Source organism: Topomyia yanbarensis, chromosome 3 (genome assembly GCF_030247195.1).
Source record: "Topomyia yanbarensis strain Yona2022 chromosome 3, ASM3024719v1, whole genome shotgun sequence".
NCBI classification, from domain to species: Eukaryota; Metazoa; Arthropoda; class Insecta; order Diptera; family Culicidae; genus Topomyia; species Topomyia yanbarensis.
This window is the reverse complement of record NC_080672.1, coordinates 229680871-229705099: the sequence shown is the minus strand read 5'-3', so window position 1 is coordinate 229705099 and position 24229 is coordinate 229680871. Positions and strand designations below refer to the sequence as shown.

The window sequence follows — 24229 nt, the reverse complement described above, 5'->3', positions numbered from 1 at the left end:
ACGAAAGTTTGGTTGGCCATCGGTGACCTAGAACTGCAAATTTAAGTTGTTTGAGAGCAATTTTAGCGAAATTTTTACCTTTTTTGCTTTCACGGAGTGCCGGTTTGAATCGGAATTTGCTATGTTATCGCACGCCACAACCCGTAACTCCGGAACCGGAAGTCGGATCGGGATGAAATTAAATAGCCATTTACGGGAGCGCAACATCTTTCGTTTGAGACTAAGTTTGATTGAATCGGTCTAGCCATCTCCGAGAAACCGATGTGACTGTTATACTGACATTTTCTGCGTGATCGTACTCATCACCCTGTAATTCCGGAATCGGAAGTGTGATCCATTAGAAATTCAATAGCAGTCTATGGGAACGTTGTACCTTTCATTTGAGACTAAGTTTGTCAAAATCGGTTCAGCCATCTCTGAGGAAAATGAGTGACATTTTTGGTCACATACACACAGACGCACATACACACACATACATACACACGCACGGACATTTGCCGAACTCGACGAACTGAATCGAATGGTATACGTCACTCGGCCCTCCGGGCCTCCGTTAAAAAGTTGGTTTTCAGAGAAATTACAATACCTTTCTATTGAGAAAGGCAAAAACGTCTCGACATGACAGCAATTCACGGAAGAGTTTTTCACTTCACACGCGACGAACCGACTGACCGAACTTGGAAGTCCATTAAATTCTCCAAAGATACTATTGACTTAAAATTAGCAGTTTTGGCGTTAATAATGTGATGTTTCACATTTCTTATAAAAGAAATACAGAGAATTCGCTCAAACTTCCAAGATTTTCTCCAAGGCCCGGAGGTGTGTGTATGTGTGTGTAACGGTCAAACTCTGATTCGTGTTGCTCAGCAATGGCTGAACCGATCTTGTCCAAACCAATTTTAAATGAAAGGTTTATCACCAAGACAGAACGCTATTGAATAATTTTTGATTCTTTTCCAAGTTTCAAGTTTCCAAGATATGAATGTTTGAATGTGCGAAAATAGCGTTCTTGCAGTATTTTTTGCCTTTCTCATATAGAAAGGTTATGCAATCACTCTGAAAAACGTCAACCTAATCCCGGCCCGGAGGGCCGAGTGTCATATCCCATTCGACTCAGTTCGTCGAGATCGGAAAAAGTCTGTATGTGTGTGTGTATGTATGTATGTGTGTGTATGTGTGTGTGTGTGTGTATGTGCGTATGTGTCAAATAATGTCACTCATTTTTCTCAGAGATGGCTGGACCGATTTGCCCAAACTTAGTCTCAAATGAAAGGTGCAACCTTCCCATCGGCTGCTATTGAATTTTGGATCGATCGGAATTCTGGTTCCGGAATTACGGGTTTCACAGTGCGGCCACACAGAAATTTCTCATATAAACTATAGGAAAAATTAAAAATAGAATTTTTATTTTTGATGCTAAATGTGTTCAAGGTGCATGAAACGTCGAGATTTGATGCAAACTCGAAAAAAAAATTTGACTACGATTCACTTTTTTGGATTTTGGCACATTTTTGCCTTTCTCATATAGAAAGGTTATGCAATCACTCTGAAAAACGTCAACCTAATTTTTTTTTCGACTCGCATAAGGTTTCTGGATTTTAACAGGGGCGTAGTTGATGGTTTACGGAGAGGGGTTACACCCCCCTGTACTGTTCGCGCCCCTCCTTTAAAAATTTCCTTAAATCACCCCTCAGACCACCACCCCATCCAGCCCTCATACCCCTCCCTTTCAACCCCATCATCTTTAAACCACCACTATATCACAAAGCATACCAATTTAAGCTGGGGAGCCGTGGGTTCATGGGACTTTCGCCCTCTTCACATACCCACCCCCGCTTGACAAAATGAGTTAGCAAGCAGATAACATTGATCTAATGCTGATTAGGCTAATGGAGTATGATATTTTTTTGTTTCAAGTGTTTCACCGTCGACACGTAGCTCATCAAGTTCGTGGCTGGCATGCCATTGTGTATAAGTGCAAAGTGTACTAAGAATGTAATGGACATTTCCACAATTATGTTGAACATAAAAAGCCTCCGTGCCATAGTTTAGAGAAATGAGAAAGGCACAATTGCACCGCTAGGTGGATTAAAACAGGTTTTTTTTTTAAATTTACTGCCGAAATAGACGACGTAACTAAACATTTTCAAGTCTTAAAGCTTACCTAACAATGAGCAAAACAAAAAAATGCATTCATCGGATCAATACGACGGGAGATAATGCCTTTCATTCAATCAAAAATTGAAATGTCGATATTTCTGAAAATAATTCATACTCTGTTGCGTTTCGGCTTCGCCTCATTAGAAACCGACACTAACTTATTGTCGAAATAGATTAGCGCCGGCTTGACGCAAATCCCTTAAAACTAAAACACACTTTGTGTTTCAATCGAACGACTGATCAAACGTGATGTCCCGTTCGAGCAGAGGTTCTGTTTATGCCAATGAGACACAGTGAAGCCGAAACTTGTCTTGGCTTAGCAGGCATATGCGAAAGCACTATGCTATATTTCACCCTAAGGAGGAAAATTTGGTAAAAACCAAAATTTCTCACTAGGGTGAAAATGTGTTGGTAAAACCAGTCTTTGTACAGGAGGACACAAATCCTTATTTCATACTCTGTTGCGTTTCGGCTTCGCCTCATCAGAAACAGACACTTTTTTTTCAACAAAATCCAAAAATACGTGTGACGTTATTTTATATATAGAATTATACAAAAAATATCAGATGATTTAAAAATGACAAGTTTTGAAGGTGTGCGATTTGTAAAAGAATGACCCATATTCGCGTGTGTTCTTGAATAATCGCACGCGGACCGTGAATCTAATACTTTATTTTTGGTGTACGGCTCAGATGCTAAAAAAGTGAGATCTTCCATATCACTAGAGTGATGTCGCCATAGAACGTGTTGTCTAGTGGATATGAGCTCTATTTTTTGATTGGTCCTACAGAATGTATGAAACTAAGTTATTAGGACAGAGAGTAATGGTTTCCGGACGTGACCGATTCATGAGCGAGCGAAAACGGAAGTTTGTAGGTTCGCGTTTGAGACAGCTTTTGAAACTTCATAAGTACAAAAACGCAATCACGAACGTAGGTGTGCGTTGTTAATCGTGAAGGGCTTAAGCGTTCGTATGTTAACGCGTTTGTCACGTGTGCTCGCGTTCATGTGACTTCGCGTGTACAAAACTGGGTTTTGTAACCGTGTGGCCATTTCTATTTACGCGTGCGTTGTAAAACAATTTACATAGAAAGCTTACTCGAATACCTTTCGAATGAGCTATAGATTGTTAAAATCGGACTTTCATCAAAAGAGGTATAAAACATTAAATACGGACGGAAGATTTTATCATTTCCCATAGCTAGAATTAAGACCAAAAACATTCAATGTATTATTAACGTCAAAACGGCTAATTTACATCAATAGTATCTTCGGAGAATTTAAAGGATACAATATGCTCTTTCTTTTGGTATTGCGATTTCACTGATTAATCCCTCTACGAGTGAGATATTTTCATTAAATTTCTTGGAAGTGATTGTATTGAAATGATGCCTTCAGCTAATTTGTAGCTCTTACATTTGCGAATAACTTTACTGAAGACATTAAATACATATTTCGAATACTTCAAAAATTTGTGGCTTGTTGTTTGTGGATTGCCCTTTGTCGCCTATTAATTGTTCAATATAGTAAAAATTCATTTAAATAATCCAAATATTATTTCGATCAAACGAATTTCGTATTTCATTTCTTATCTACAACCGCTAGAATCCAAGTTGTCTAGATGGGACTTGATCACCCATCGGTGGAAACATTTTCGTTTGCGCTAACCTTCTGACTTATAACCATCGGATCGATCTGAAACATATCTCGGAAAATGAAAAGCGAAATAAATAACTCCAAGCAGCGGTGTAGCTAAGAGGAGGCTTTGAGGTTTAACCACATACCCCCCTCTCACCCAAAAAATTAATTGAATTGAAGTTAAAAATTTATTGATGCTTACTGATTTAATTAAATATTACAATGATAATTATTTGATCAGTACATTGTTAACCTGTTTTTATGCATCATGGGGACCTTTGAAAAATTGTGGGAATGCGATCTTGATCTGTAACTGATCTATTGGTCTTGATCTCACAGTTGTCTAATAACATCAATATCAAATACCCATCTAGGAACATTCCAATAGAAACTCATTTCAGAGTTCTGAAATCAATCATAATCCTCAGATTTCCTCTCATATTGAGTTCAGTTTTGACGTAGGACTTACGTCTTTCTTTACTATACTGGATGTCATTTCAAAATTTTCAAAACAGATGCGTTACGTACACTTTGAACCTTAATAACTTTTCTCCTACTAAAGGAATTACTATTATTGTTTCATAAATCAAAAGGAAAACGTTCAACGCTTGCTATTGATACCTTGTTTGCTATGTAAAACTTGTTTAAAAAGTTCAAAAACTACTTTTAATGCGAATCAACATTAATGTTAGAACCTATAAATATGGGTGTCACAGTTTTTCTTAAAGCCAGACGTGTCTAAGCCACAGAGCAGAACACACGTAGCGTCATTTGGACTACCAACCAAATCATAGCTACTGCCTTATCGCTGCCAACCAAGAACTGTCGTCGCCCTGCGTGAAATTCATCGCTCTCAGAAGTGGACAGAGTTACTAACTCGCAAGCTGCTCTTCCAGTGCCTGGTCCGTGAGATTGCACAGCATTTCAAAACCGATCTACTCTTCCGGAGCTCAGCCGTAATGGCCCTCTAAGAAGCCAGAGAGGCCTGCCTGGTTAGTTTGTTGGAAGATATCAATCTGTGCGCTACCCATACCAAGCAAATAATCATCATGCCGAGCGGGAAACGGCGAAATAATATTCACAACAAACGGTTCTTATTAGGACTACAAAATCGTTCTCAGAAGAATTACAATTGAAATTTCCATTTCGTGCTTTGGAAAATAACTTTCCTCTTATCGGGTTAGTTATTTTCTATAATAATATCCGAAAAATGTACGATAAAACTAATATACTGATTAATTGGACGGAAGCAAGAAAATACCTACAAAAATTTGAGTCAGAAAAGTGAAATTGACGGAAAAATGCTTCGTTCGTTTCTAAGTGTTTGGCAGCTGAAATTGCCGATTTGTTTTCCAACGTCAATTATTTGCACTGTGCTGTACGGAACAAACAGATTTTTGCGCTATTCGTTGGGAAATAATCAAAACAATTGTGTAGTAGATTCCGTAGATTTTACCGTAAATTTTTATAGATTTTGTAAAAGCATTATTTGGCCTGCTTTGATTGATGGTTTTTGCAAATCTTTCAAGAACATTAGTGTTACTAAGCGAAAGCTACACCAAAAAGAATGATGAAAATATTTCCATTTGTCGCACAAAAGGATGGACTTCCATCTGCACTAAGAAGTTTATAAAAGAGATCGCATTGTGATATACAATGCTCATTCGATATGAGCTGCGAAAGGGGAATGTTCGTGTATGTACGCAGCAGAAGCGAATTCGGACAAAGTTCGAATCATTAGAGAGGATTCTCGTCTGGTATAACCAAAAATAGCTATCTGCAAACCGTTCTTTTTAGGATGAAAACATAAAGGAGAAAGAATTGAATTAGAAAGTTCCATTTAATAACTTGGATTGAGTTTGCGCCTGTCAAGTCTGCCGTACTTTATCAGTGACACATATAAACCAATGTTTATCGAATTAATCAATAAACCTGTAGGTTTTTGCAATTTTTTCAAGAACATTAGTGAATGTGGCAACCCTGCTACTAAGCGAAAGCCACACCAAAAAGAATGATGAAAATATTTCCATTTGTCATACAAAAGGATGGACTTCCGTCTGCACTAAGAAGTTTATAAAAGAGATCGCATTGTGATATACAATGCTCATTCGATGTGCGCTGCGAAAGGGGAATGTTCGTGTATGTACGCAGCAGAAGCGAATTCGGGCAAGGTTCGAATCATTAGAAAGGATTCTCGTCTGGTATCACCAAAAACAGTTATCTGCAAACCGTTCTTTTTTGGATGAAAACATAATGGAGAAAGAATTGAATTAGAAAGTTCCATTTAATAACTTGGATTGAGTTTGCGCCTGTCAAGTCTGCTGTACTTTATCAGTGACACATATAAACCAATGTTTATCGAATTAATCTACAAACCCGAAGGTTTTTGCAAGTCCTAGAAAATCAGTGAATGTGGCAATCTCATGCGACATGAAATTTCATTCAAAAAGTTGGATCAAAGTATCCATGAATGTCATATGATATGTCCAAGTTTAGTCCTACGTCAACACCGCGGTTATGTCCCGGACATTACCCACTCCTAGTTTTGAAGGGATGCTCTGTGATATGGATTAGGGTTTTTTAAAGGAAGTGAAATTGGAATTGATTTAATATCTAAGAAACTTAGAACTGCTCACCGATAAATTGCTTATAAATGCTCTTTCTTTTGGTATTGCGATTTTACTGATTAATCCCTCTACGAGTGAGATATTTTCATTAAATTTCTTGGAAGTGATTGTATTGAAATGATGCCTTCAGCTAATTTGTAGCTCTTACATTTGCGAACAACTTTACTGAAGACATTAAATACATATTTCGAATACTTCAAAAATTTGTGGCTTATTGTTTGTGGATTGCCCTTTGTCGCCTATTAATTGTTCAATATAGTAAAAATCCATTTAAATAATCCAAATATTATTTCGATCAAACGAATTTCGTATTTCATTTCTTATCTACAACCGCTAGAATCCAAGTTGTCTAGAATAACTTTCAACATTTGCTGAAAATGTTTTTATTTTGGGAATGCGTCGAGTGGAGACGAAAACGTAATAGAATTAACAACGAGAATAACACTTTTCAAAAGTAGGGGAATTTATGAAAAATGTCGTTTTCGTTCGACTCTAGCAGGTCCTGATCGATTTTTGATGTATAACCAATTATATGAATAGGTAAAATAAATGTTCGAAATCAGTAATTTAAGGTCAAGATCACATAATTTTGAAACCGCGAATTTTGCAGGTTTAGTACCTTCAATGAATTTTACAAACGTTAAACAACACATCATCTAAAAAAATAATTTTGGTGTTATATCCTCCAAGAAGTATTTATGACGAATTTACTCTTCAAGCAAATTTAGTTCGAGACTTAATGTCTGCAGCAAAATTTAGGAGAATGCAATTATAAACCACTTTGTTGAAGACATGAAAGCTCAATGAGTTCAGGGTAGTAACATATTTAAAGCTATTTGTATTTAATTTTAAAATGAATTATTATGATTTTACTGATTATGATAAATCTCTTCTACTGTTTATAAACAATCAAATTTACATTTTATTCAAAGCTTCAGTTTGTGTAGCTCATAATAGAAGTTATTTTAGAAAAAAACTAGATTAAGGAACACTTCGTAAAGATCATTTTATAACTTGATATACTCCATTTACGTAGTATTCATGCCTGCAATAAAGTTGTTTATAAAGTCCCGATCAGAAACACATAACAAAAAGATTTCAAAACTATAGCTTGCTTTGTTACTTGTTATAAATTTCCGTTATTTCAACTATTAACCCTAGAACGTTGCACTTGCGTTTTCCACCTTAGAACGTTGCACTGGGGTAAAAATGTAATGCCAGTAATACATTGGTAATACGCAACGTTACTGTTACAGCAGTAGTTGTGCGCAAATTATACTTGCGAGTCATTGCTTTGAAAAACTATAAAAAATAAACAATACAACAATAAAAATCAGCAAAAATGAGAACGATTTTTTGTTCCACTTCAAAATTAATTTAAATTAATTGAATAAATGATTAAAAACGATTATATAATACTAATTGTTACTTATGCAGTAACACAATCAGTATTTAAACTGGTATTGACACGAATTACATTTCCAATACAGTACGAAACCTGACGAAACACTAACGGCAACCGTACACTGGGCAACACATATACCCCACGCCAATTTTGACACCTGTTTCTACGAAGGCTATAAGCAAACTGGCTATACCACCTTTTCCTACTCTTACTAGGAGCTCTAAATTGAATTATGGTTATGGTCCCAGATCAGAAAATGCCAAATTCTCGTCTTTACATGGCTCCAAAGAAGGCGTGGGGTACATTTGTATCCCAGTGCAACGTTCTAGGGTTGACGAGACCTTATTTATAACACAATATGTCACGAAAATTGCGTTCTGTTATAATCTTATTTCATTCTAATCGGGGTTGGAACTCAAAAAACCTAAAAAATATTTATTGAATATTCTGAAAGTACATATTTTAGAAAATATCTGTGCAAAATTTGATCGAGATCGGAGCACCAGATTTCAAACTACAGCCGTTTGCAGCGCGTAGGTTCTTCTGTGAATGAAGGTAACACAAAACTTCTAACGCAATTATCTAGGAACTAAGTTTTTTGAAAAGTACCGTTGCGGTGAGCGTGATATCTCAAAAACCATTCATCCGATTTTCTTAATTATTTTTTTTTGAATTTTTTGTATTTAGGTACGTTCTCGTGTACTTGAACGGTTTCTTTTTCATCAAAAAATGTTCGATTCTTTGCAATGGATTTTTGATTAAAATTTTGAACACCACAAAACGCAATTTTTTGGCCTACGTGTTTTTTGTAAGAATTTTTTTTATTGGGGAATCGATCCGTTCAAGTACACCACAATACATTTTTCTTCAATAATCTTTTTTAATTTTTTGATTTCAGTTGAGCCAAAATAACCCGCTTCGGGGGATAGGCCATAACTTCGCTAACTTTGAATATTTTTTTTAATTCAACTTATTTTTTCCAAATTCCATGGTACTACCAACGAGCTGTCTTTCGCTTTTTCAAATAAAATTTGCATAAAACACTTTAATTTGCCAGCTACTTCTCAAGTGTCTTCACGACTGCCATCGAGCTCGAAAACGCGACCCGTGATGTTCCCATTGGTGCAGTGGATATGGATGTACTCACTATTTCAGTACAATCGGTTCTCTCTGCAATACGTAAAACAAAATCGTCTTATGTTGCAGGACAAAGTGCTATGCCGTCTGCTGTTCTGAAAAAATGTTCCGATATCTTAGAGATCCCACTGACGCACCTCTTCAATGTGTCGCTTCAGCAGCAAAAAATTCGCGATGATTGGAAGTTTTCAGTTATGTTTCCGGTACACAAGAAAAATGACAAAAGCAACATCGTGAACTACCGGGGAATCACTTCGCTGAGAGTTGAGTCAAAAATCTTCGAATCGCTTAAAAACGAGGTGCTGTTTTTGCTAGTAAACATTACATAAGCCTTTGTCAGCACGGATTCTTCCCTGGTCGATCGGTAGAGACGAATTTAGTTAGCTTCACATCGTTTTGCATTGAAAACATATCCAGGAAACTCCAGGTGGACACGGTCTACACAGATCTTAAGGCCGCTTTCGACACAGTTAACCATGAGATACTGCTTGCAAAGCTTGATAAACTAGGATGTACCTCGAGATTCTACCACTGGCTTCGATCTTACCTTGTTCACCGCGAGTGCGTCGTGCAAATTGGTGACAACGTGTCTGAATCCTTTTGTAATAATTTCGGAGTTCCCCAAGGTAATACACTAGGTCCATTACTATTTCATTGTTCGTGAATGATGCGGTCTTTGTTCTAATGCGTGGAGGGAAACTGTTTTTCGCCGTTTGCCGTGAGTTACAGTGTCTCATTGATACATTTTACAATTGGTGTCAAAGAAACATGTTGATCCTTTGTGTTACGAAATATTTTGTCATCAGTTTTCATCGTGCAAGGGACATGCTGAATTTTAACTACAACATTGCCGGAACTCAGCTGCAACGCGTTGACCACGTAAAAGATCTAGGTGTTATTCTCAATGAAAGGCTAACTTATACCAATCACCTGTCAGCAAAAATGAGAACGATTTTTTGTTCCGCTTCAAAATTAATTTAAATTAATTGAATAAATGATTAAAAACGATTATATAATACTAATTGTGACTTATGCAGTAAAACAATCAGTATTTAAACTGGTATAACATTTCCAATGACAGTACGTAACCTGACGAAACACTAACGGCAACCGTACACTGGGGTACACATGTACCTCGATCAGAAACACATAACAAAAAGATTTTAAAACTATATCTCGCGTTGTTACTTGTTATAATTTTCTGTTATTTTAACTACTAACGAAACCAAATTTGTAACACAAAATGTTACGAAAATTGCATTCTGTTATAATCTTGTTATTGCATTCTGATCGGGACCCCACGCCAACTTTGACACCTGTTTCTACGAAGGCTATAAGCAAACTGGCTATACCACATTTTCCTACTCTTACTAGGAGCTCTAAATTGAATTATGGTTATGGTCCCAGATCAGAAAATGCCAAATTCTCGTCTTAACATGGCTCCAAAGAAGGCGTGGGGTACATTTGTATCCCAGTGCAACGTTCTAGGGTTGACGAGACCTTATTTATAACACAATATGTTACGAAAATTGCGTTCTGTTATAATCTTATTTCATTCTGATCGGGGTTGGAACTCAAAAAATCTAAAAAATATTTATTGAATATTCTGAAAGTCCATATTTTAGAAAATATCTGTGCAAAATTTGATCAAGATCGGAGCACCAGATTTCAAACTACAGCCGTTTGCAGCGCGTAGGTTCTTCTGTGAATGAAGGTAACACAAAACTTCTAACGCAATTATCTAGGAACTAAGTTTTTTGAAAAGTACCGTTGCGGTGAGCGTGATATCTCAAAAACCATTCATCCGATTTTCTTAAATAATTTTTTTTGAATTGTTTTGTATTTAGGTACATTCTCGTGTACTTGAACGGTTTCTTTTGACATTAAAAATGTCTTACTCCACTATCTGGGGCTAGGTGTCATTCTAAAATCTAAACTATCTCCCATGTAACGAAACTATGTAAGGTTGGCACGCTTATAACTCCGATATTACTAGATGGATTTTAATCATTCATACACCAACCGATTCAGAAACACCTTACTTAAATATTGGTAATAATTTAATATCTCCCAAATAAAAGTAGACTTTTTGAAATTGGAAAAATTAAATGGTTCATGAAAAACGGGAAAATTACCATTCGTGAGGCAGATTTCTCAGACACAGCCGTCATTAGAGGGCACCTTAGTCACTCAATCGAACACGAAAAGTCATAAATAGAAGCGACGCATGTCCGTTTAAATCAGTTGTTGCTAATATCCCATACGAGCAACATCGTCTCCGAGCGATGCAATAAGCGCTATCGATTTTCGGCAACGTTGGCACACACTCGCACCTAAGTGACTAAACCATATACGGTTAGTTTATAAATAGAGGTGACGCGTACACGTTTGAATCAGTTTTTGTTCTTATGTCGAACGGGTAAGATCATGGCTGCAGCGTCTGGACGCTACACTAAGCGGTAGATGCTATGCATTTTCGGCAGCGGTAGCCGTGTGCGGATTTTTCGGGTACCAGCACGGTGTCACAGAATGATTTGCAAAGTGGGTGGGTGGGGTGGTTTGGATTTAATTCAATACGGCAGGATGCGACTTATGTGTGCTGCTTGAGAGTGTTGCGTTGAAAAAAATTATTTATTTTTATGCATGCGTGTGCGTTATAACTTGTTAATCCATGTTTACGGCGCTGTGTAGCTGCGTAGGGTAAAGAGCCTATTGGCTTTCATATGTTTCATATTTCGGTTATATGTGATATATATATATATATATATATATATATATATATATATATATATATATATATATATATATATATATATATATATATATATATATATATATATATATATTTATATATATATATATATATATATATATATATATATATATATATATATATATATATATATATATATATATATATATATATATATATATATATATATATATATATATATATATATATATATATATATTTCGGTTATATGTTTTTTATCAGTAAGGCATCTGACAACGTGCTTCTGTATTTATTGCACTGTTCAGCAGCGTAGTATTTTATATAGGAGAGTACGCTCAGGTTTTTTTACGCGGTTTTTTTTCGCGGATTTTGAAATTTACGCGGTTTTCATTTACGCGGCCTGTATCCCCCGCGTAAAAAAACCTGAGTGTAATTGCATCGGAAACAATCACATTCCCAGCAGAACTTTTTGTTTTCTAATTTCAAACACTTTTGTTTCGTACTACACAAAAAGGAAAATTTTAAAACAGAACTTACCGTCCCAGCAGCAGTTTAAGCGGGTGTTCTTTTTCGATTATAATTCAAGCCATGTCTTAAGCGTTACTGGACTTAAAATTGTTTTCCCAGTTTATGCAGTCAGAGTATCTGTCCTGCCCTATGTATTTAAAACACAGTTCTAATCGCGTTTTAAAGTATACAACAAATAGAACAGTTGGGTATACCAATTTAAATTTTAAAATGAATCTGTTTTAAATTATGAAACAAACCGCTGTACTGAAGATATAATTATGTCAGTCCTATTACCACATAAAACACCTATATAACATAAAACGCTGCAGAATTGGTTTAATAATACAATGTTTACACTACAGAGTTATAACACGTTATAATAATTATCAACAAGAAAAATGTCACCAAGATAGCATAAAAACCCATTTTAACTGGTAGTGCGAACGTTGTATAACAATGTAATTTATCAAATAATTTTATTTGTTCAACCACTAATCGATCAAGAAATACTTAACCTTAAGATTGTTTACTTAAGTTCATTAGTACATTATTGAAAATTTAAATGGAAAATGAAATTTCATATTTCATGGAGAATCTGTATATTTCCGTTGGCGGGCGTGGGCTTCCTCATCATAGTTCTCAATATGGAACTTTTCTTTTGAATATATTTTCTGGACAGACCAGCCTATTTTGACTAGATGGATCAGCCAAATAATGCCAATCACATAGTGACACACTTGATTAATTGTAATAATAGATTACCGTTAAATGACCTTCAATAAATTATGTTTTAATGGGGTGGGTATATAGCAAATTGTAACATATGAAAACAGGCGAGTGAGCAAGAACGTGGTCCATATGTGTGATAGATAAAATTCATTTGCAGTCTCTTGAAAAAAGCTACATTTTTAATGTCACCGTGGTCGTGTCCTGTACACAACCCTTCAATTTTTCATCAAAAATTTTTCGATTCTTTGCAATGGATTTTTGATTAAAATTTTGAACACCACAAAACGCAATTTTTTGGCCTACGTGTTTATTTGTAAGAATTTTTTTTATTGGGGAATCGATCCGTTCAAGTACACCACAATACATTTTTCTTCAATAATCTTTTTTAATTTTTTGATTTCAGTTAAGCCAAAATAAAACGCTTCGGGGGGTTGGCCATAGCTTCGCTAACTTTGAATATTTTTTTTTAATTCAACTTATTTTTTTCAAATTCCATGGTACTACCAACGAGCTGTCTTTCGCTTTTTCAAATAAAATTTGCATAAAACACTTTAATTTGCCAGCTACTTCTCAAGTGTCTTCACGACTGCCATCGAGCTCGAAAACGCGACCCGTGATGTTCCCATTGGTGCAGTGGATATGGATGTACTCACTATTTCAGTACAATCGGTTCTCTCTGCAATACGTAAAACAAAATCGTCTTATGTTGCAGGACAAAGTGCTATGCCGTCTGCTGTTCTGAAAAAATGTTCCGATATCTTAGAGATCCCACTGACGCACCTCTTCAATGTGTCGCTTCAGCAGCAAAAAATTCGCGATGATTGGAAGTTTTCAGTTATGTTTCCGGTACACAAGAAAAATGACAAAAGCAACATCGTGAACTACCGGGGAATCACTTCGCTGAGAGTTGAGTCGAAAATCTTCGAATCGCTTAAAAACGAGGTGCTGTTTTTGCTAGTAAACATTACATAAGCCTTTGTCAGCACGGATTCTTCCCTGGTCGATCGGTAGAGACGAATTTAGTTAGCTTCACATCGTTTTGCATTGAAAACATACCCAGGAAACTCCAGGTGGACACGGTCTACACAGATCTTAAGGCCGCTTTCGACACAGTTAACCATGAGATACTGCTTGCAAAGCTTGATAAACTAGGATGTACCTCGAGATTCTGCCACTGGCTTCGATCTTACCTTGTTCACCGCGAGTGCGTCGTGCAAATTGGTGACAACGTGTCTGAATCCTTTTGTAATAATTTCGGAGTTCCCCAAGGTAGTACACTAGGTCCATTACTATTTTCATTGTTCGTGAATGATGCGGTCTTTGTTTTAATGCGTGGAGGGAAACTGTTTTTCGCCGTTTGCCGTAAGTTACAGTGTCTCATAGATACATTTTACAATTGGTGTCAAAGAAACATGTTGATCCTTTGTGTTACGATATATTTTGTCATCAGTTTTCATCGTACAAGGGGCATGCTTAATTTTAACTACAACATTGCCGGAACTCAGCTGCAACGCGTTGACCACGTAAAAGATCTAGATGTTATTCTCGATGAAAGGCTAACTTATACCAATCACCTGTCAGGGACTATCTACAGAGCAAATCGACTTCTAAGTTTTATGTTCAAAATTTACAGCGAATTCCGGGATTCTCTGTGTTTCAAGGCTTTGTACTCCTCACTGGTGCGCTCGCAGTTGGAATTTGCAAACATCGTCTGGTGCCCTTATCATACAACGTGGAGTGAAAGGATTGAAGCTGTCCAGCGCAAATTTATACGATAGGGGAACTGTGGGTAAGACGGACAGGTTGGGTAAGACAGACACATGGTTATTTTAGACATATAACATATAAAGTTAAATTGAATTATATGAGTACTCTCTCTTCATGGATATCCTTGAATTATGAAGCACTCAGTAGGCCTTGAATATTGTTAAAAGCGAAAAATGTAAGTAAACATTGATAATCAGTAGTGCATCTTCGTGCGGATGTAATTTTTACGTCTCTGACTTTAAGGTTTATCGAGGAAAAAATCAATTTTTTAGCGGATTTTTTCTTTTATTTCGATAATGTAACTCTTAAATGACATCTTCGTGGAAAATGACAGGTAAGTTCTTATACGAGTAAATAAGTGCAAGCGTTTAAAAAATATGTGTACTGGTGGGGCAAGACGGCCAGTCTTGATTAACTCTATTGATTCATCCTTATATGAATGTCTCGCGTGTTGAAACGAAATTCTAGCAGTCAAACTTGGAGAACCATCCAGTTAGCTGAAGTCTCACATGTAGTAGACCGCAAGATGTACGTTAATGTGACCGAGGCTGAATACGGAATTCCTAGGACCTGGAAAAGGTAGAAGACTTTGTGCAGGTCCCATATTCTGGCTATGTGTAATCGAGGAACTGATGTTACCAATTGCGTATTTAATATGTAACTTTCCTGTTTTGTATAAATGATTTGTCTGATCATTGGAAGTGATTGTATAGCTCTCTTTATGACAACGGAAAAAACGATATTAGAGAATACATCATTTGCATCAACTTTAAATTGAACCCCAAAACGTTATTTTTCACCTCGAATTGAACATTTATATTAAGAAGAACCACAAACTATCCAAAACATCCGTTAGAAACAGTAAATTTTAATACTTTGTATTGTTATCATCCTTTCGGCAACATGTCCGTCTTACCCCCACCATATGTCCGTTTCACCCGCAGTCTGGAAAAAGTTCAGATATTTCTTTGTTTTCTATTTCTTTCAAAAAAGATACTTGTTGATTTTTGTAACATAATCCCTCTGGGCACTCGAAAGCCAACATATGGAGCTACAACATAGAGTATTTCATGTTGACAAAAACATGCTTTTACTATGTTTTATTTGAGTATAACCTTAACATGTCCGTCTTACCCCCAGTTCCCCTATGTTTTACGTCAATTGCCTTGGAATGATCCGTTGAACCTGTTACCATATGAGCATTGTTGCAGACTATTAGGACTACATACTTTGCAAGAACGTTGACATACTTCGCAGGCCATTTTCATATTAAAGCTTCTGTTGGCTGAGTATGATGTTCCCGATCTCCTTGGACAAATCAACCTCTACGCACAACCCGTGTTCTTCGCCCTCGGACATTACTACACATCGAAATGCGAAACACCAACTACGCGCTAATAGTCCGATTTTAGTGATGGTTCGTCGCTTCAACGAGCTTGCCGAGCACTTTGACCTCAATTAAAATTCATCACAATTTCGTCACCGTTTGCTGTTACATTAGGTTAATTATTTCTAGTTTAGTTCATTAAGACTTAGTGTCAGATGAACACAAATTTTAAATACAAATGCAAATAAAAAAAATCACGAACTTAGCTCAATTTTTCGTCACAACTTTGTATATAACCCCTTAAATGAAGGTCTTAACAAATTCGCTAAAGACAGGAACTCTGTTACAATTTTTGAAAAACTGATTCTGCATCATTTTAAAACTTCAAAGATGGCGGTTTCGTAATTATGCCATTTGGACAGTAAGTTAGATTTTCATTAAACCGAATTTCTGACTACCCCGCTGATTCCAATTAGGTAGGGACAAGGTCGTTCTACACTCGTCCACAACAATCAAACCCGCTTTGGTCAGTCTTCAATTTTGTCAGGCTTATATGAAAATATGTTTGATGGGCTCTAGCAGATGAACAAGGCTGAATTTGAGTAAATCCTTTCTTGTGCATGTTTTCCTTATCTTAAAGATGCAAATATGTAAAGATAAAAAAATCAATTTTTTTTTAATTTTTTCGCTAGAAGACTATTAAATAATCAGAAATAGTTAATCCACCTAACAGTGTGATGAGACATTTCTTATAACACTTATCACTCTCTTCGGATATTACAGTGAAGATCCGTTTTTATCGGTCCCTTGGCGAATTTTAAGCTGACAAAATAGGGACATTGATAAAATCGGGACATATGTTTTTCTGTCTTTTTAATAAACCGAAGCTCTTAAAATATTTTTCTTTGGTTTTTAGACATAGCCTCGCAACCTTTTTCTGATTATTTACTTTAAGTTCCCCTTAAGGGGGTCTGACAGTGCAACATTTAAAAAAAAATGTAATTTTCATTTTTGTTTTTTTCGGATCTCTAAGATAAGAAATATATGCCAAAGAAAGGATTTACTCGAATTCAACTTGGTTCGTCTGCTAGAGCCCATCAGACTACCAATTATCAATTTTCATATAAAGCTGATAAAATCGGGTCAAAAAGCTGATAAAATTGGGGGTACATAAAATCGGGAACTGATTAAAACGGGTCTCCACTAGATAACGATTTCGCACATTTACAACATGTTTCGCGATGTTTTTGATAAAACTTTTTTTTTTGTTGGAGGCGGACCACTGCGACCAACATTTAGATCTATTGTGGTTTGATAACACATACTACATGGGACAGTGGTAGGCCTCAAATCAACATCTTCGATGAAATTAGCATGTGCCAACATCTTTGCGAGAAATGTTGAAAGTCAAATCAAAATAAAATTTATACGAAAAAATGCTCTTTAAAATAGGCCGAAAATCCACTTAATACTAATGCTTTGTGAATAAAATATTTAAGTTCTTCATTCAACGCATTATGTATGGAAAAACTAAATTTCCTCTTAGGCACTGTATATGTGTTTGGCCAAAAAATGGAAAAAAAATATTGCGCATACCATTTATGCTATTGTAATTTGATAAAGCATAAAACATTAAATATTAAACAAACATCGAATGATAGTTTTCTTTGTTGATTTATCTAATAAAAACAAAAAATATGTTTAAACCTTCCTCGACCTCCTTTATTATCAGCAATTTCCGACAAAAAATCGATTAGCTCTCTTTATAGTTTATAATTATAGTTTACAGTACAGTTAGATTTAAGATTTGTTTGGCTCCTTCATTCACATGACAAGTAGGCTAAAACATTCCTACTGCAATAATAATATTATATATTATTGAACTTAACTGAATAATGTAAGCAATACGAGTGAAAAGTCACCACTTGAGGTACACCTACTACATATTGTATATTCAATTGTAATGTAAACTAAACAATATATTCAAATACAAAATTAAATTAAAAAACTCTTAGGCATTTTGCAATGAAGTATTCTCGATGCATGAATATATAAGAACAAATAATGTTTTACCATACGTAATACCTTTAAAAGTGAAACGTATTGTATCATCATAATTATTAGCATTTTACAAATGTATGTCAAATAGTTCAAGTATCCTTACGGGTGGGGATACATGAACCACTCCAGGGGAAACGTTGAATAATTCCTCTGACTGTTATAAAACATGTATAACTGTATGAACAAATATTGTTTATTATTTTGTCTTTTGATTTGTCTGTTCGAAATTTTATTTTATTTGTATGCTTAAATATTAAATCCAAAGTGAAAATATGCCTAGTGGTTGTAGTTTACATATCCCCATTATAAAACTAAAAGCTTTGATTGTTTTTACAAGTTTCAACAAACGTTTGATACTGTCGTATATGTGTGTAAGTTTAGGTTACCGAAAAGGTTAATAACACACATAAGGTGTGCAAAAATATTGCTATAGTGTGACGTAACATCCTTAGTGGTTCACCTACATATACCCGTGGTTCATATATCCCCATTCTCCTATTTCACTCTGTGGATAGATTTTACTAGAAATGAGTTATTTAAGAAATTAAATTACCTGTGCAGCTATGCGACCTGCATCTTGCATTTGAATTTTGAGAAGTTCCATTGGTGTCGTTATGACTATTTGACATAAACCAGCTAGGCCTCCGGCTATCATTTGCCGAAAGATGGGCAATTTGCTAAATGAAATAAAACAGACAAATTAATTAGCACATTATGATAATGCGAATTTGTAGAATAGCACACAAAGTATCCCGACTGTTTTCAATTTGTATGAATGTTTGCAAATATATTGATTTCTTCATTATGTGGTATTTTGCATTAAATGTTCAAGACTGTATCCGCAATAATTAGGTTTTCAATTTTAAAACAATCATAACTGTAAAACCATTCACCTATTTATGCTTAATTTTTTGTATTGGCCCTTAACCTCTATTTTTATCTCATCTCCTCAATATCCACAATGAGTTGTCAAAAAGAAATAGTTTTGGGCTAGTTTTGAGTTGTATCTTGTTTTTCTTACAAAAAAATTAATTAAATTTTAACGACATTCAATTAGCTAGAGATTTCTGGGTAGGGAAAGTTATGAAAATTAGAGCCATAGTACTCAAGTGAGAGCAAGGATGTGAAGTAAACAGATCGGAAAACTAGAACAGGCTTAATATCGTGCGGACTTAATCTTTGTCTTCTGCTAATGAGGGTCGAGCTTAGGCAGTATAACTACGAATCACCTGAGTTCACTAACATGTGTCCTGGTAATGATAGACGTGTCCATCTTTACCGTGACAACCGACAAAAATTAAGCCACGCAAGATCACCACTGAAAACATCACCTGAGTTCACTAACATGTGTCCTGGTAATGATAGACGTGTCCATCTTTACCGTGACAACCGACAAAAATTAAGCCACGCAAGATCACCACTGAAAACCTGTCGACGATTAGCATCAATCTTTATGATGATCGCTGCTGTTCATCTCTGTTAGCCTTTCGAATGCCGGGATAGATTTTTATTAGACTATTGCCACTATGCTTACAGTCGTAGCGGGTTTGCTACATTGTGGAAGGCATACACAATATAGCAAACCCGCTACGACTGTAAGCATAGTGACAATAGTCTAATAAAAATCTACCCCATTCGAAAGGCAGACAGAGATGAACAGCAGCAATCATCATTAAGATTGATCTTGCTTGGCTTAATTTTTGTCGGTTGTCACGGTAAAGATGGACACGTCTATCATTACCAGGACACATGTTAGTAAACTCGGGTGATTCGTAGTTATACTGCCTAAGCTCGACCCTCATTAACAGAAGACAAAGATTAAGTCCGCACGATATTAAGCCTGTTCTAATGACCCTGCCACTTCTAGTTTTCCGATCTGTTTACTTCACATCCTTGCTCTCACTTGAGTACTATGGCTCTAATCTTCATAACTTTCCCTACCCAGTAATCTCTAGCTAATTGAATGTCGTTAAAATGTAAAAAAGAAAATGTGACTAACTTAGTCGAAATAAAAAAAGGAAAAAAATAAATTAATTTTGCTTTGATTTTTTGCCTGACATTTGTTTTTCTGGAATTATTTCAGAATTTTCAGAACTTTAGAATAATTTCTAACATGTACAAGAGCTAATGGGAGTATAAAGACTACTAAATGGTACTTATCAAATCAAAGCATTATTTGCTGGTTTCAGCGTGGCCAAAAGTTATGCCTGTTGCAAGTAACCCCGCATAATGGGCAGCACATGATCTTCATTTAAATCTAATGCTGTATATTTTTGTTTAACTTTAGTAGGGGAGATCGGAGCTGGTTGGCCGAGTTTTGCTTTCGGAATTTCTGTACTCATTCTGGTTAGACTTTTTGAAAACCGGTTTGCGCTGTCAACACTTGAGTAAATATGTTATTTTTTTCATTCATGAAAAAAATCAGGGAAAAAGTTATTAGCAAACAAATGCGGAAAGAAAAATCGGCCAACCAACCCCAGGGCAGGGGTAGGTTGGCCGAGTTTGGTAAAATAAGTTAAACACGTCAAATGTATCAGTCGAAAACTTTCAAAAAATATCGTTTTTTCGTATATAAGTATCGCCCTTTTCATAAAAAAGTGTTGAAATGAAATCGCAGCTCTTGATATCACGCTATCTCTGAAGTGCATGCGTGCATAGTTCTAAATTTTACTTCGACATCGACATTTTCTAAAGGTGACTTCCCAGTAGTATCCTTAAATTATTATCGCTAATCCTAATGCCAAAGAACAAATAAAAACCTCTAGAAAACGAACCGTTTGGGAAAATCATCATATTTACTGGAATTTTCATTTTCACGAAACTTTTCGATAACCTTCCGTCACTTACGTTAACCTTCAAACTACCAAGCCCTCTTCAATACACCAAAATCGACGTTCAATTGGCCATAACTTTTTTTTCTGTTTAATCGATTTGGATGCAGTTTTTTGCCAAAGAACCGGAAATTATTCCAATTTTCGAAAATGCTTTAAAAATTGTATTCGGAGCTACGACACCGGAGTAAATCCAGATTGCAGTGGGGTACCAACTTATGGCCATTTTCAGTTTTTCATAAATATTTTCAAAGCAACGCTAGAATTTAACATTTTTCGACAAGAATTTGTTAGAAATTGCCTTCTTACATAATAATTGCACTTCATATATGAGTAATACGAATTGGCCAGTTCCTGGGAGCGGTTCCCAAAAGTGGCCATTCATGAGCTTACATTGCATATGCTTTATTATAACAGAAACACTAATTTATTTCAACAAATCTTATCAGATCGTCTACTTAGTATAACAAGCAATTAATTCAATAAAGGTTTAATATAGATTTGCCACTTTCTGACCAGTTCCGGGAATTCCGGAACACGGTTCCCAGGACGAAATTGATTTTTTATGATAATTATGGCATGCGGCACATCAAAAAACATCAACTCGATGATCTATGAAGAATGCAATCACATTCGAAGGCATCCGGACACATGGAGACACTTGATGACCAGTTCCGAGAATTCCGGAACACGGTTCCCATGCCAAATTTTTTTATGATAATCATGACATGCGGCACATCAAAAAATATCAACTCGATTATCAATGAAGAATGCAATCATATACGAAGGCATCCGTACACATGTGGACAATTTATGACCAGTTCCGGGAATTCCGGAACACGGTTCCCAGGACAAATTTTATTTTTATGATAATCGTGGCATGCGGCACATCAAAAAACATAAACTCGATAAACTATGAAGAATGTAATCATATACGAAGGTATCCGGACACATGTAGACACTTGATGACCAGTTCCGGTAATTCCGGAACATGGTTCCCAGGACAAATTTTATTTTTATGATAATCATAGCATGCGGCACATCAAAAAACATCAACTCGATGAGCTATGAAGAATGCAATCATATACGAAGGCATCCGTACACATGTGGACTATTGATGACCAGTTCCGGGAATTCCGGAATACGGTTCCCAGGACTAATTTTATTTTTATGATAATCGTGGCATGCGGCACATCAAAAAACATCAACTCGATCATCTAGGAAGAATGAAATCATATACAAAGGAATCCGTACAGATGTGGACAATTGATGACCAGTTCCGAGAATTCCGGAATACGGTTCACAGGACAAATTTTATTTTTATGATGATCGTGGCATGCGGCACATCAAAAAACATCAACTAGATGATCTATGAAGAATGCAATCATGTATGAAGACATCCGTACACATGCGGACCCATGATGCCCGGTTCCGAGAATTTCGGAATACGGTTCCCAGGACGAATTTTGTTTTTACGATAATCATGGCATGAGGCACAACAAAAAATGTCAAGTCGAAGATCTATGAAGAATGCAATTATATACTTAGGTATCCTGACACATACGGTCACTTGATGGCCAGTTCCGGAAATTCCGAAATACGGCACATTAAAAAACATCAACTTGATGATCTATGAAAAATACGAAGGCATCGATACAAGCGGACACTTGATGACCGGTTTCAGGAATTCCGGAACACGGTTCCCTGGTCGAACTCTGTTTTCCAAGATGAACATGATAATATATGAAGGCATCCGGACACAAGATTCTCAGTTCCGGGAGTTCACAGGACGACATTTTTTATTCGTTTTTTTGTTTGTTTTTGAGTTGAGGTATGTGGTTCATCAAAAAACATCTACTCGATGATCTACGAAGAAAGCAGTCATCCAGACACATACGGACATTTGATGGCCGGTTCCGTGAATTCCGGAACACGCTTTATTTTCCTTTCTTTAAGGAACGATTGCTAATGGTCTTTGAAACCGTAGTACACAAAACAAATACTCTGGAGCAGAAAAGCATTTGTTTTGTTGCTCTTAAGCTGTTCGAATTATAGCAAATCGCATGTGAGTGTGTCATCGCTCCAAATTTGGGCTCCTATCACAACATGTCCCGTATAAACTGAATGTCACTTCTTATTCACTCCTCTACAAACATGTCCAGTATGAATAAGAAAATCGGAGACAAATAATAACTTTATTGTGGCGACTTGTGGTTACTTATACTGCGACATTTTACTTATGAGTTTCTCATTTGACTTCCCACAAATTTCAGCATTGATTATGATCGCTGAGAAATATTTTCCTAAAAAGGCAAATCAAATTGGCACTAAAATGGGGTAAAGATGAGGTTGAAAAGCTGGTGATGAACGATAATTTTTTTCACTACACCAACGGGGAAAAATTATCGTTCATCACGCATATGAAGTTTACCATTGTATGGTATTGGTGATGTTATAGTAGAAGGAGTAGAGGGTAAAGCCGGCGCAAAACAAAATGTCAATAATGTGGGTTGAGAGAGGGGTGTGGTGGTAAAAAAATATTATCCACTTCTATTCTATTGGTTCGTTGATATTTGCACTTAATCACTGTGTGCGAATTACTGCAAGTACACGAAGATGACTTTTGGACAAAAGAGAGTTAGCTAAAAATCAAAAAATGCGACCGCGCTATTTTGAGTAAAACTTAAAAAAATAAGTTACGTAACGGAGTGAAGTATCAAGGCTTTGCTTTAAATACATTACAGATCTTACAGAAAAATATTTCGGCCAAGGAACCGTGTTCCGGAATCCACGGAACCACAACATCAATAGACCGCATGTGCCCGGATGTCTTCATATATGACTGCTTTCCTCGTAAATCATCGAATTGATTTGTTTGGTTATGTTACTCTCCATCAAGTGTCCGTATGTATCCGGATGCCTTCGTATATGATTGAATTCTTCATAGTTCTTCGAGTTGATGTTTTTTGAAGTGCCGCATGCCATGATTATCATAAAAAATACAATTGGTCTTTAGAACCATGTCCCGGAAAACCCGGAACTGGTCATCAAGTGTCCATATGTGTCCGGTTGCCTTCGTATATGATTGCATTCTTCATAGATCAGCGAGTTGATGTTTTTTGATGTGCCGCATGCCATGGTTATCATAAAAATAAAATTCATCCTGGGAACCGTGTTCCGGAATTCCCGGAACTCTCCATCAAGTATCCGTATGTGTCCGGTTGCCTTCAATATGATTGCATTTTTCATAGATCTTCGAGTTGATGTTTTTTGATGTGCATTATTCCATGATTATCATAAAAA

General features: G+C 36.2%; 1 protein-coding gene across 15 annotated transcripts in view; it reads right to left on the bottom strand.

The window, feature by feature from the left end:
- LOC131692701 (mitochondrial glutamate carrier 1-like) overlaps positions 1 to 24229 on the bottom strand; it is a 548789-nt gene that overhangs the window by 214689 nt on the left and 309871 nt on the right. For all 15 annotated transcript variants that reach the window (XM_058979891.1, XM_058979894.1, XM_058979886.1 and 12 more), the window contains one exon: positions 18649 to 18772. In XM_058979891.1, the coding sequence (XP_058835874.1) occupies positions 18649 to 18772 (124 nt within the window). The remainder of the gene's footprint in view (positions 1 to 18648; positions 18773 to 24229) is intronic.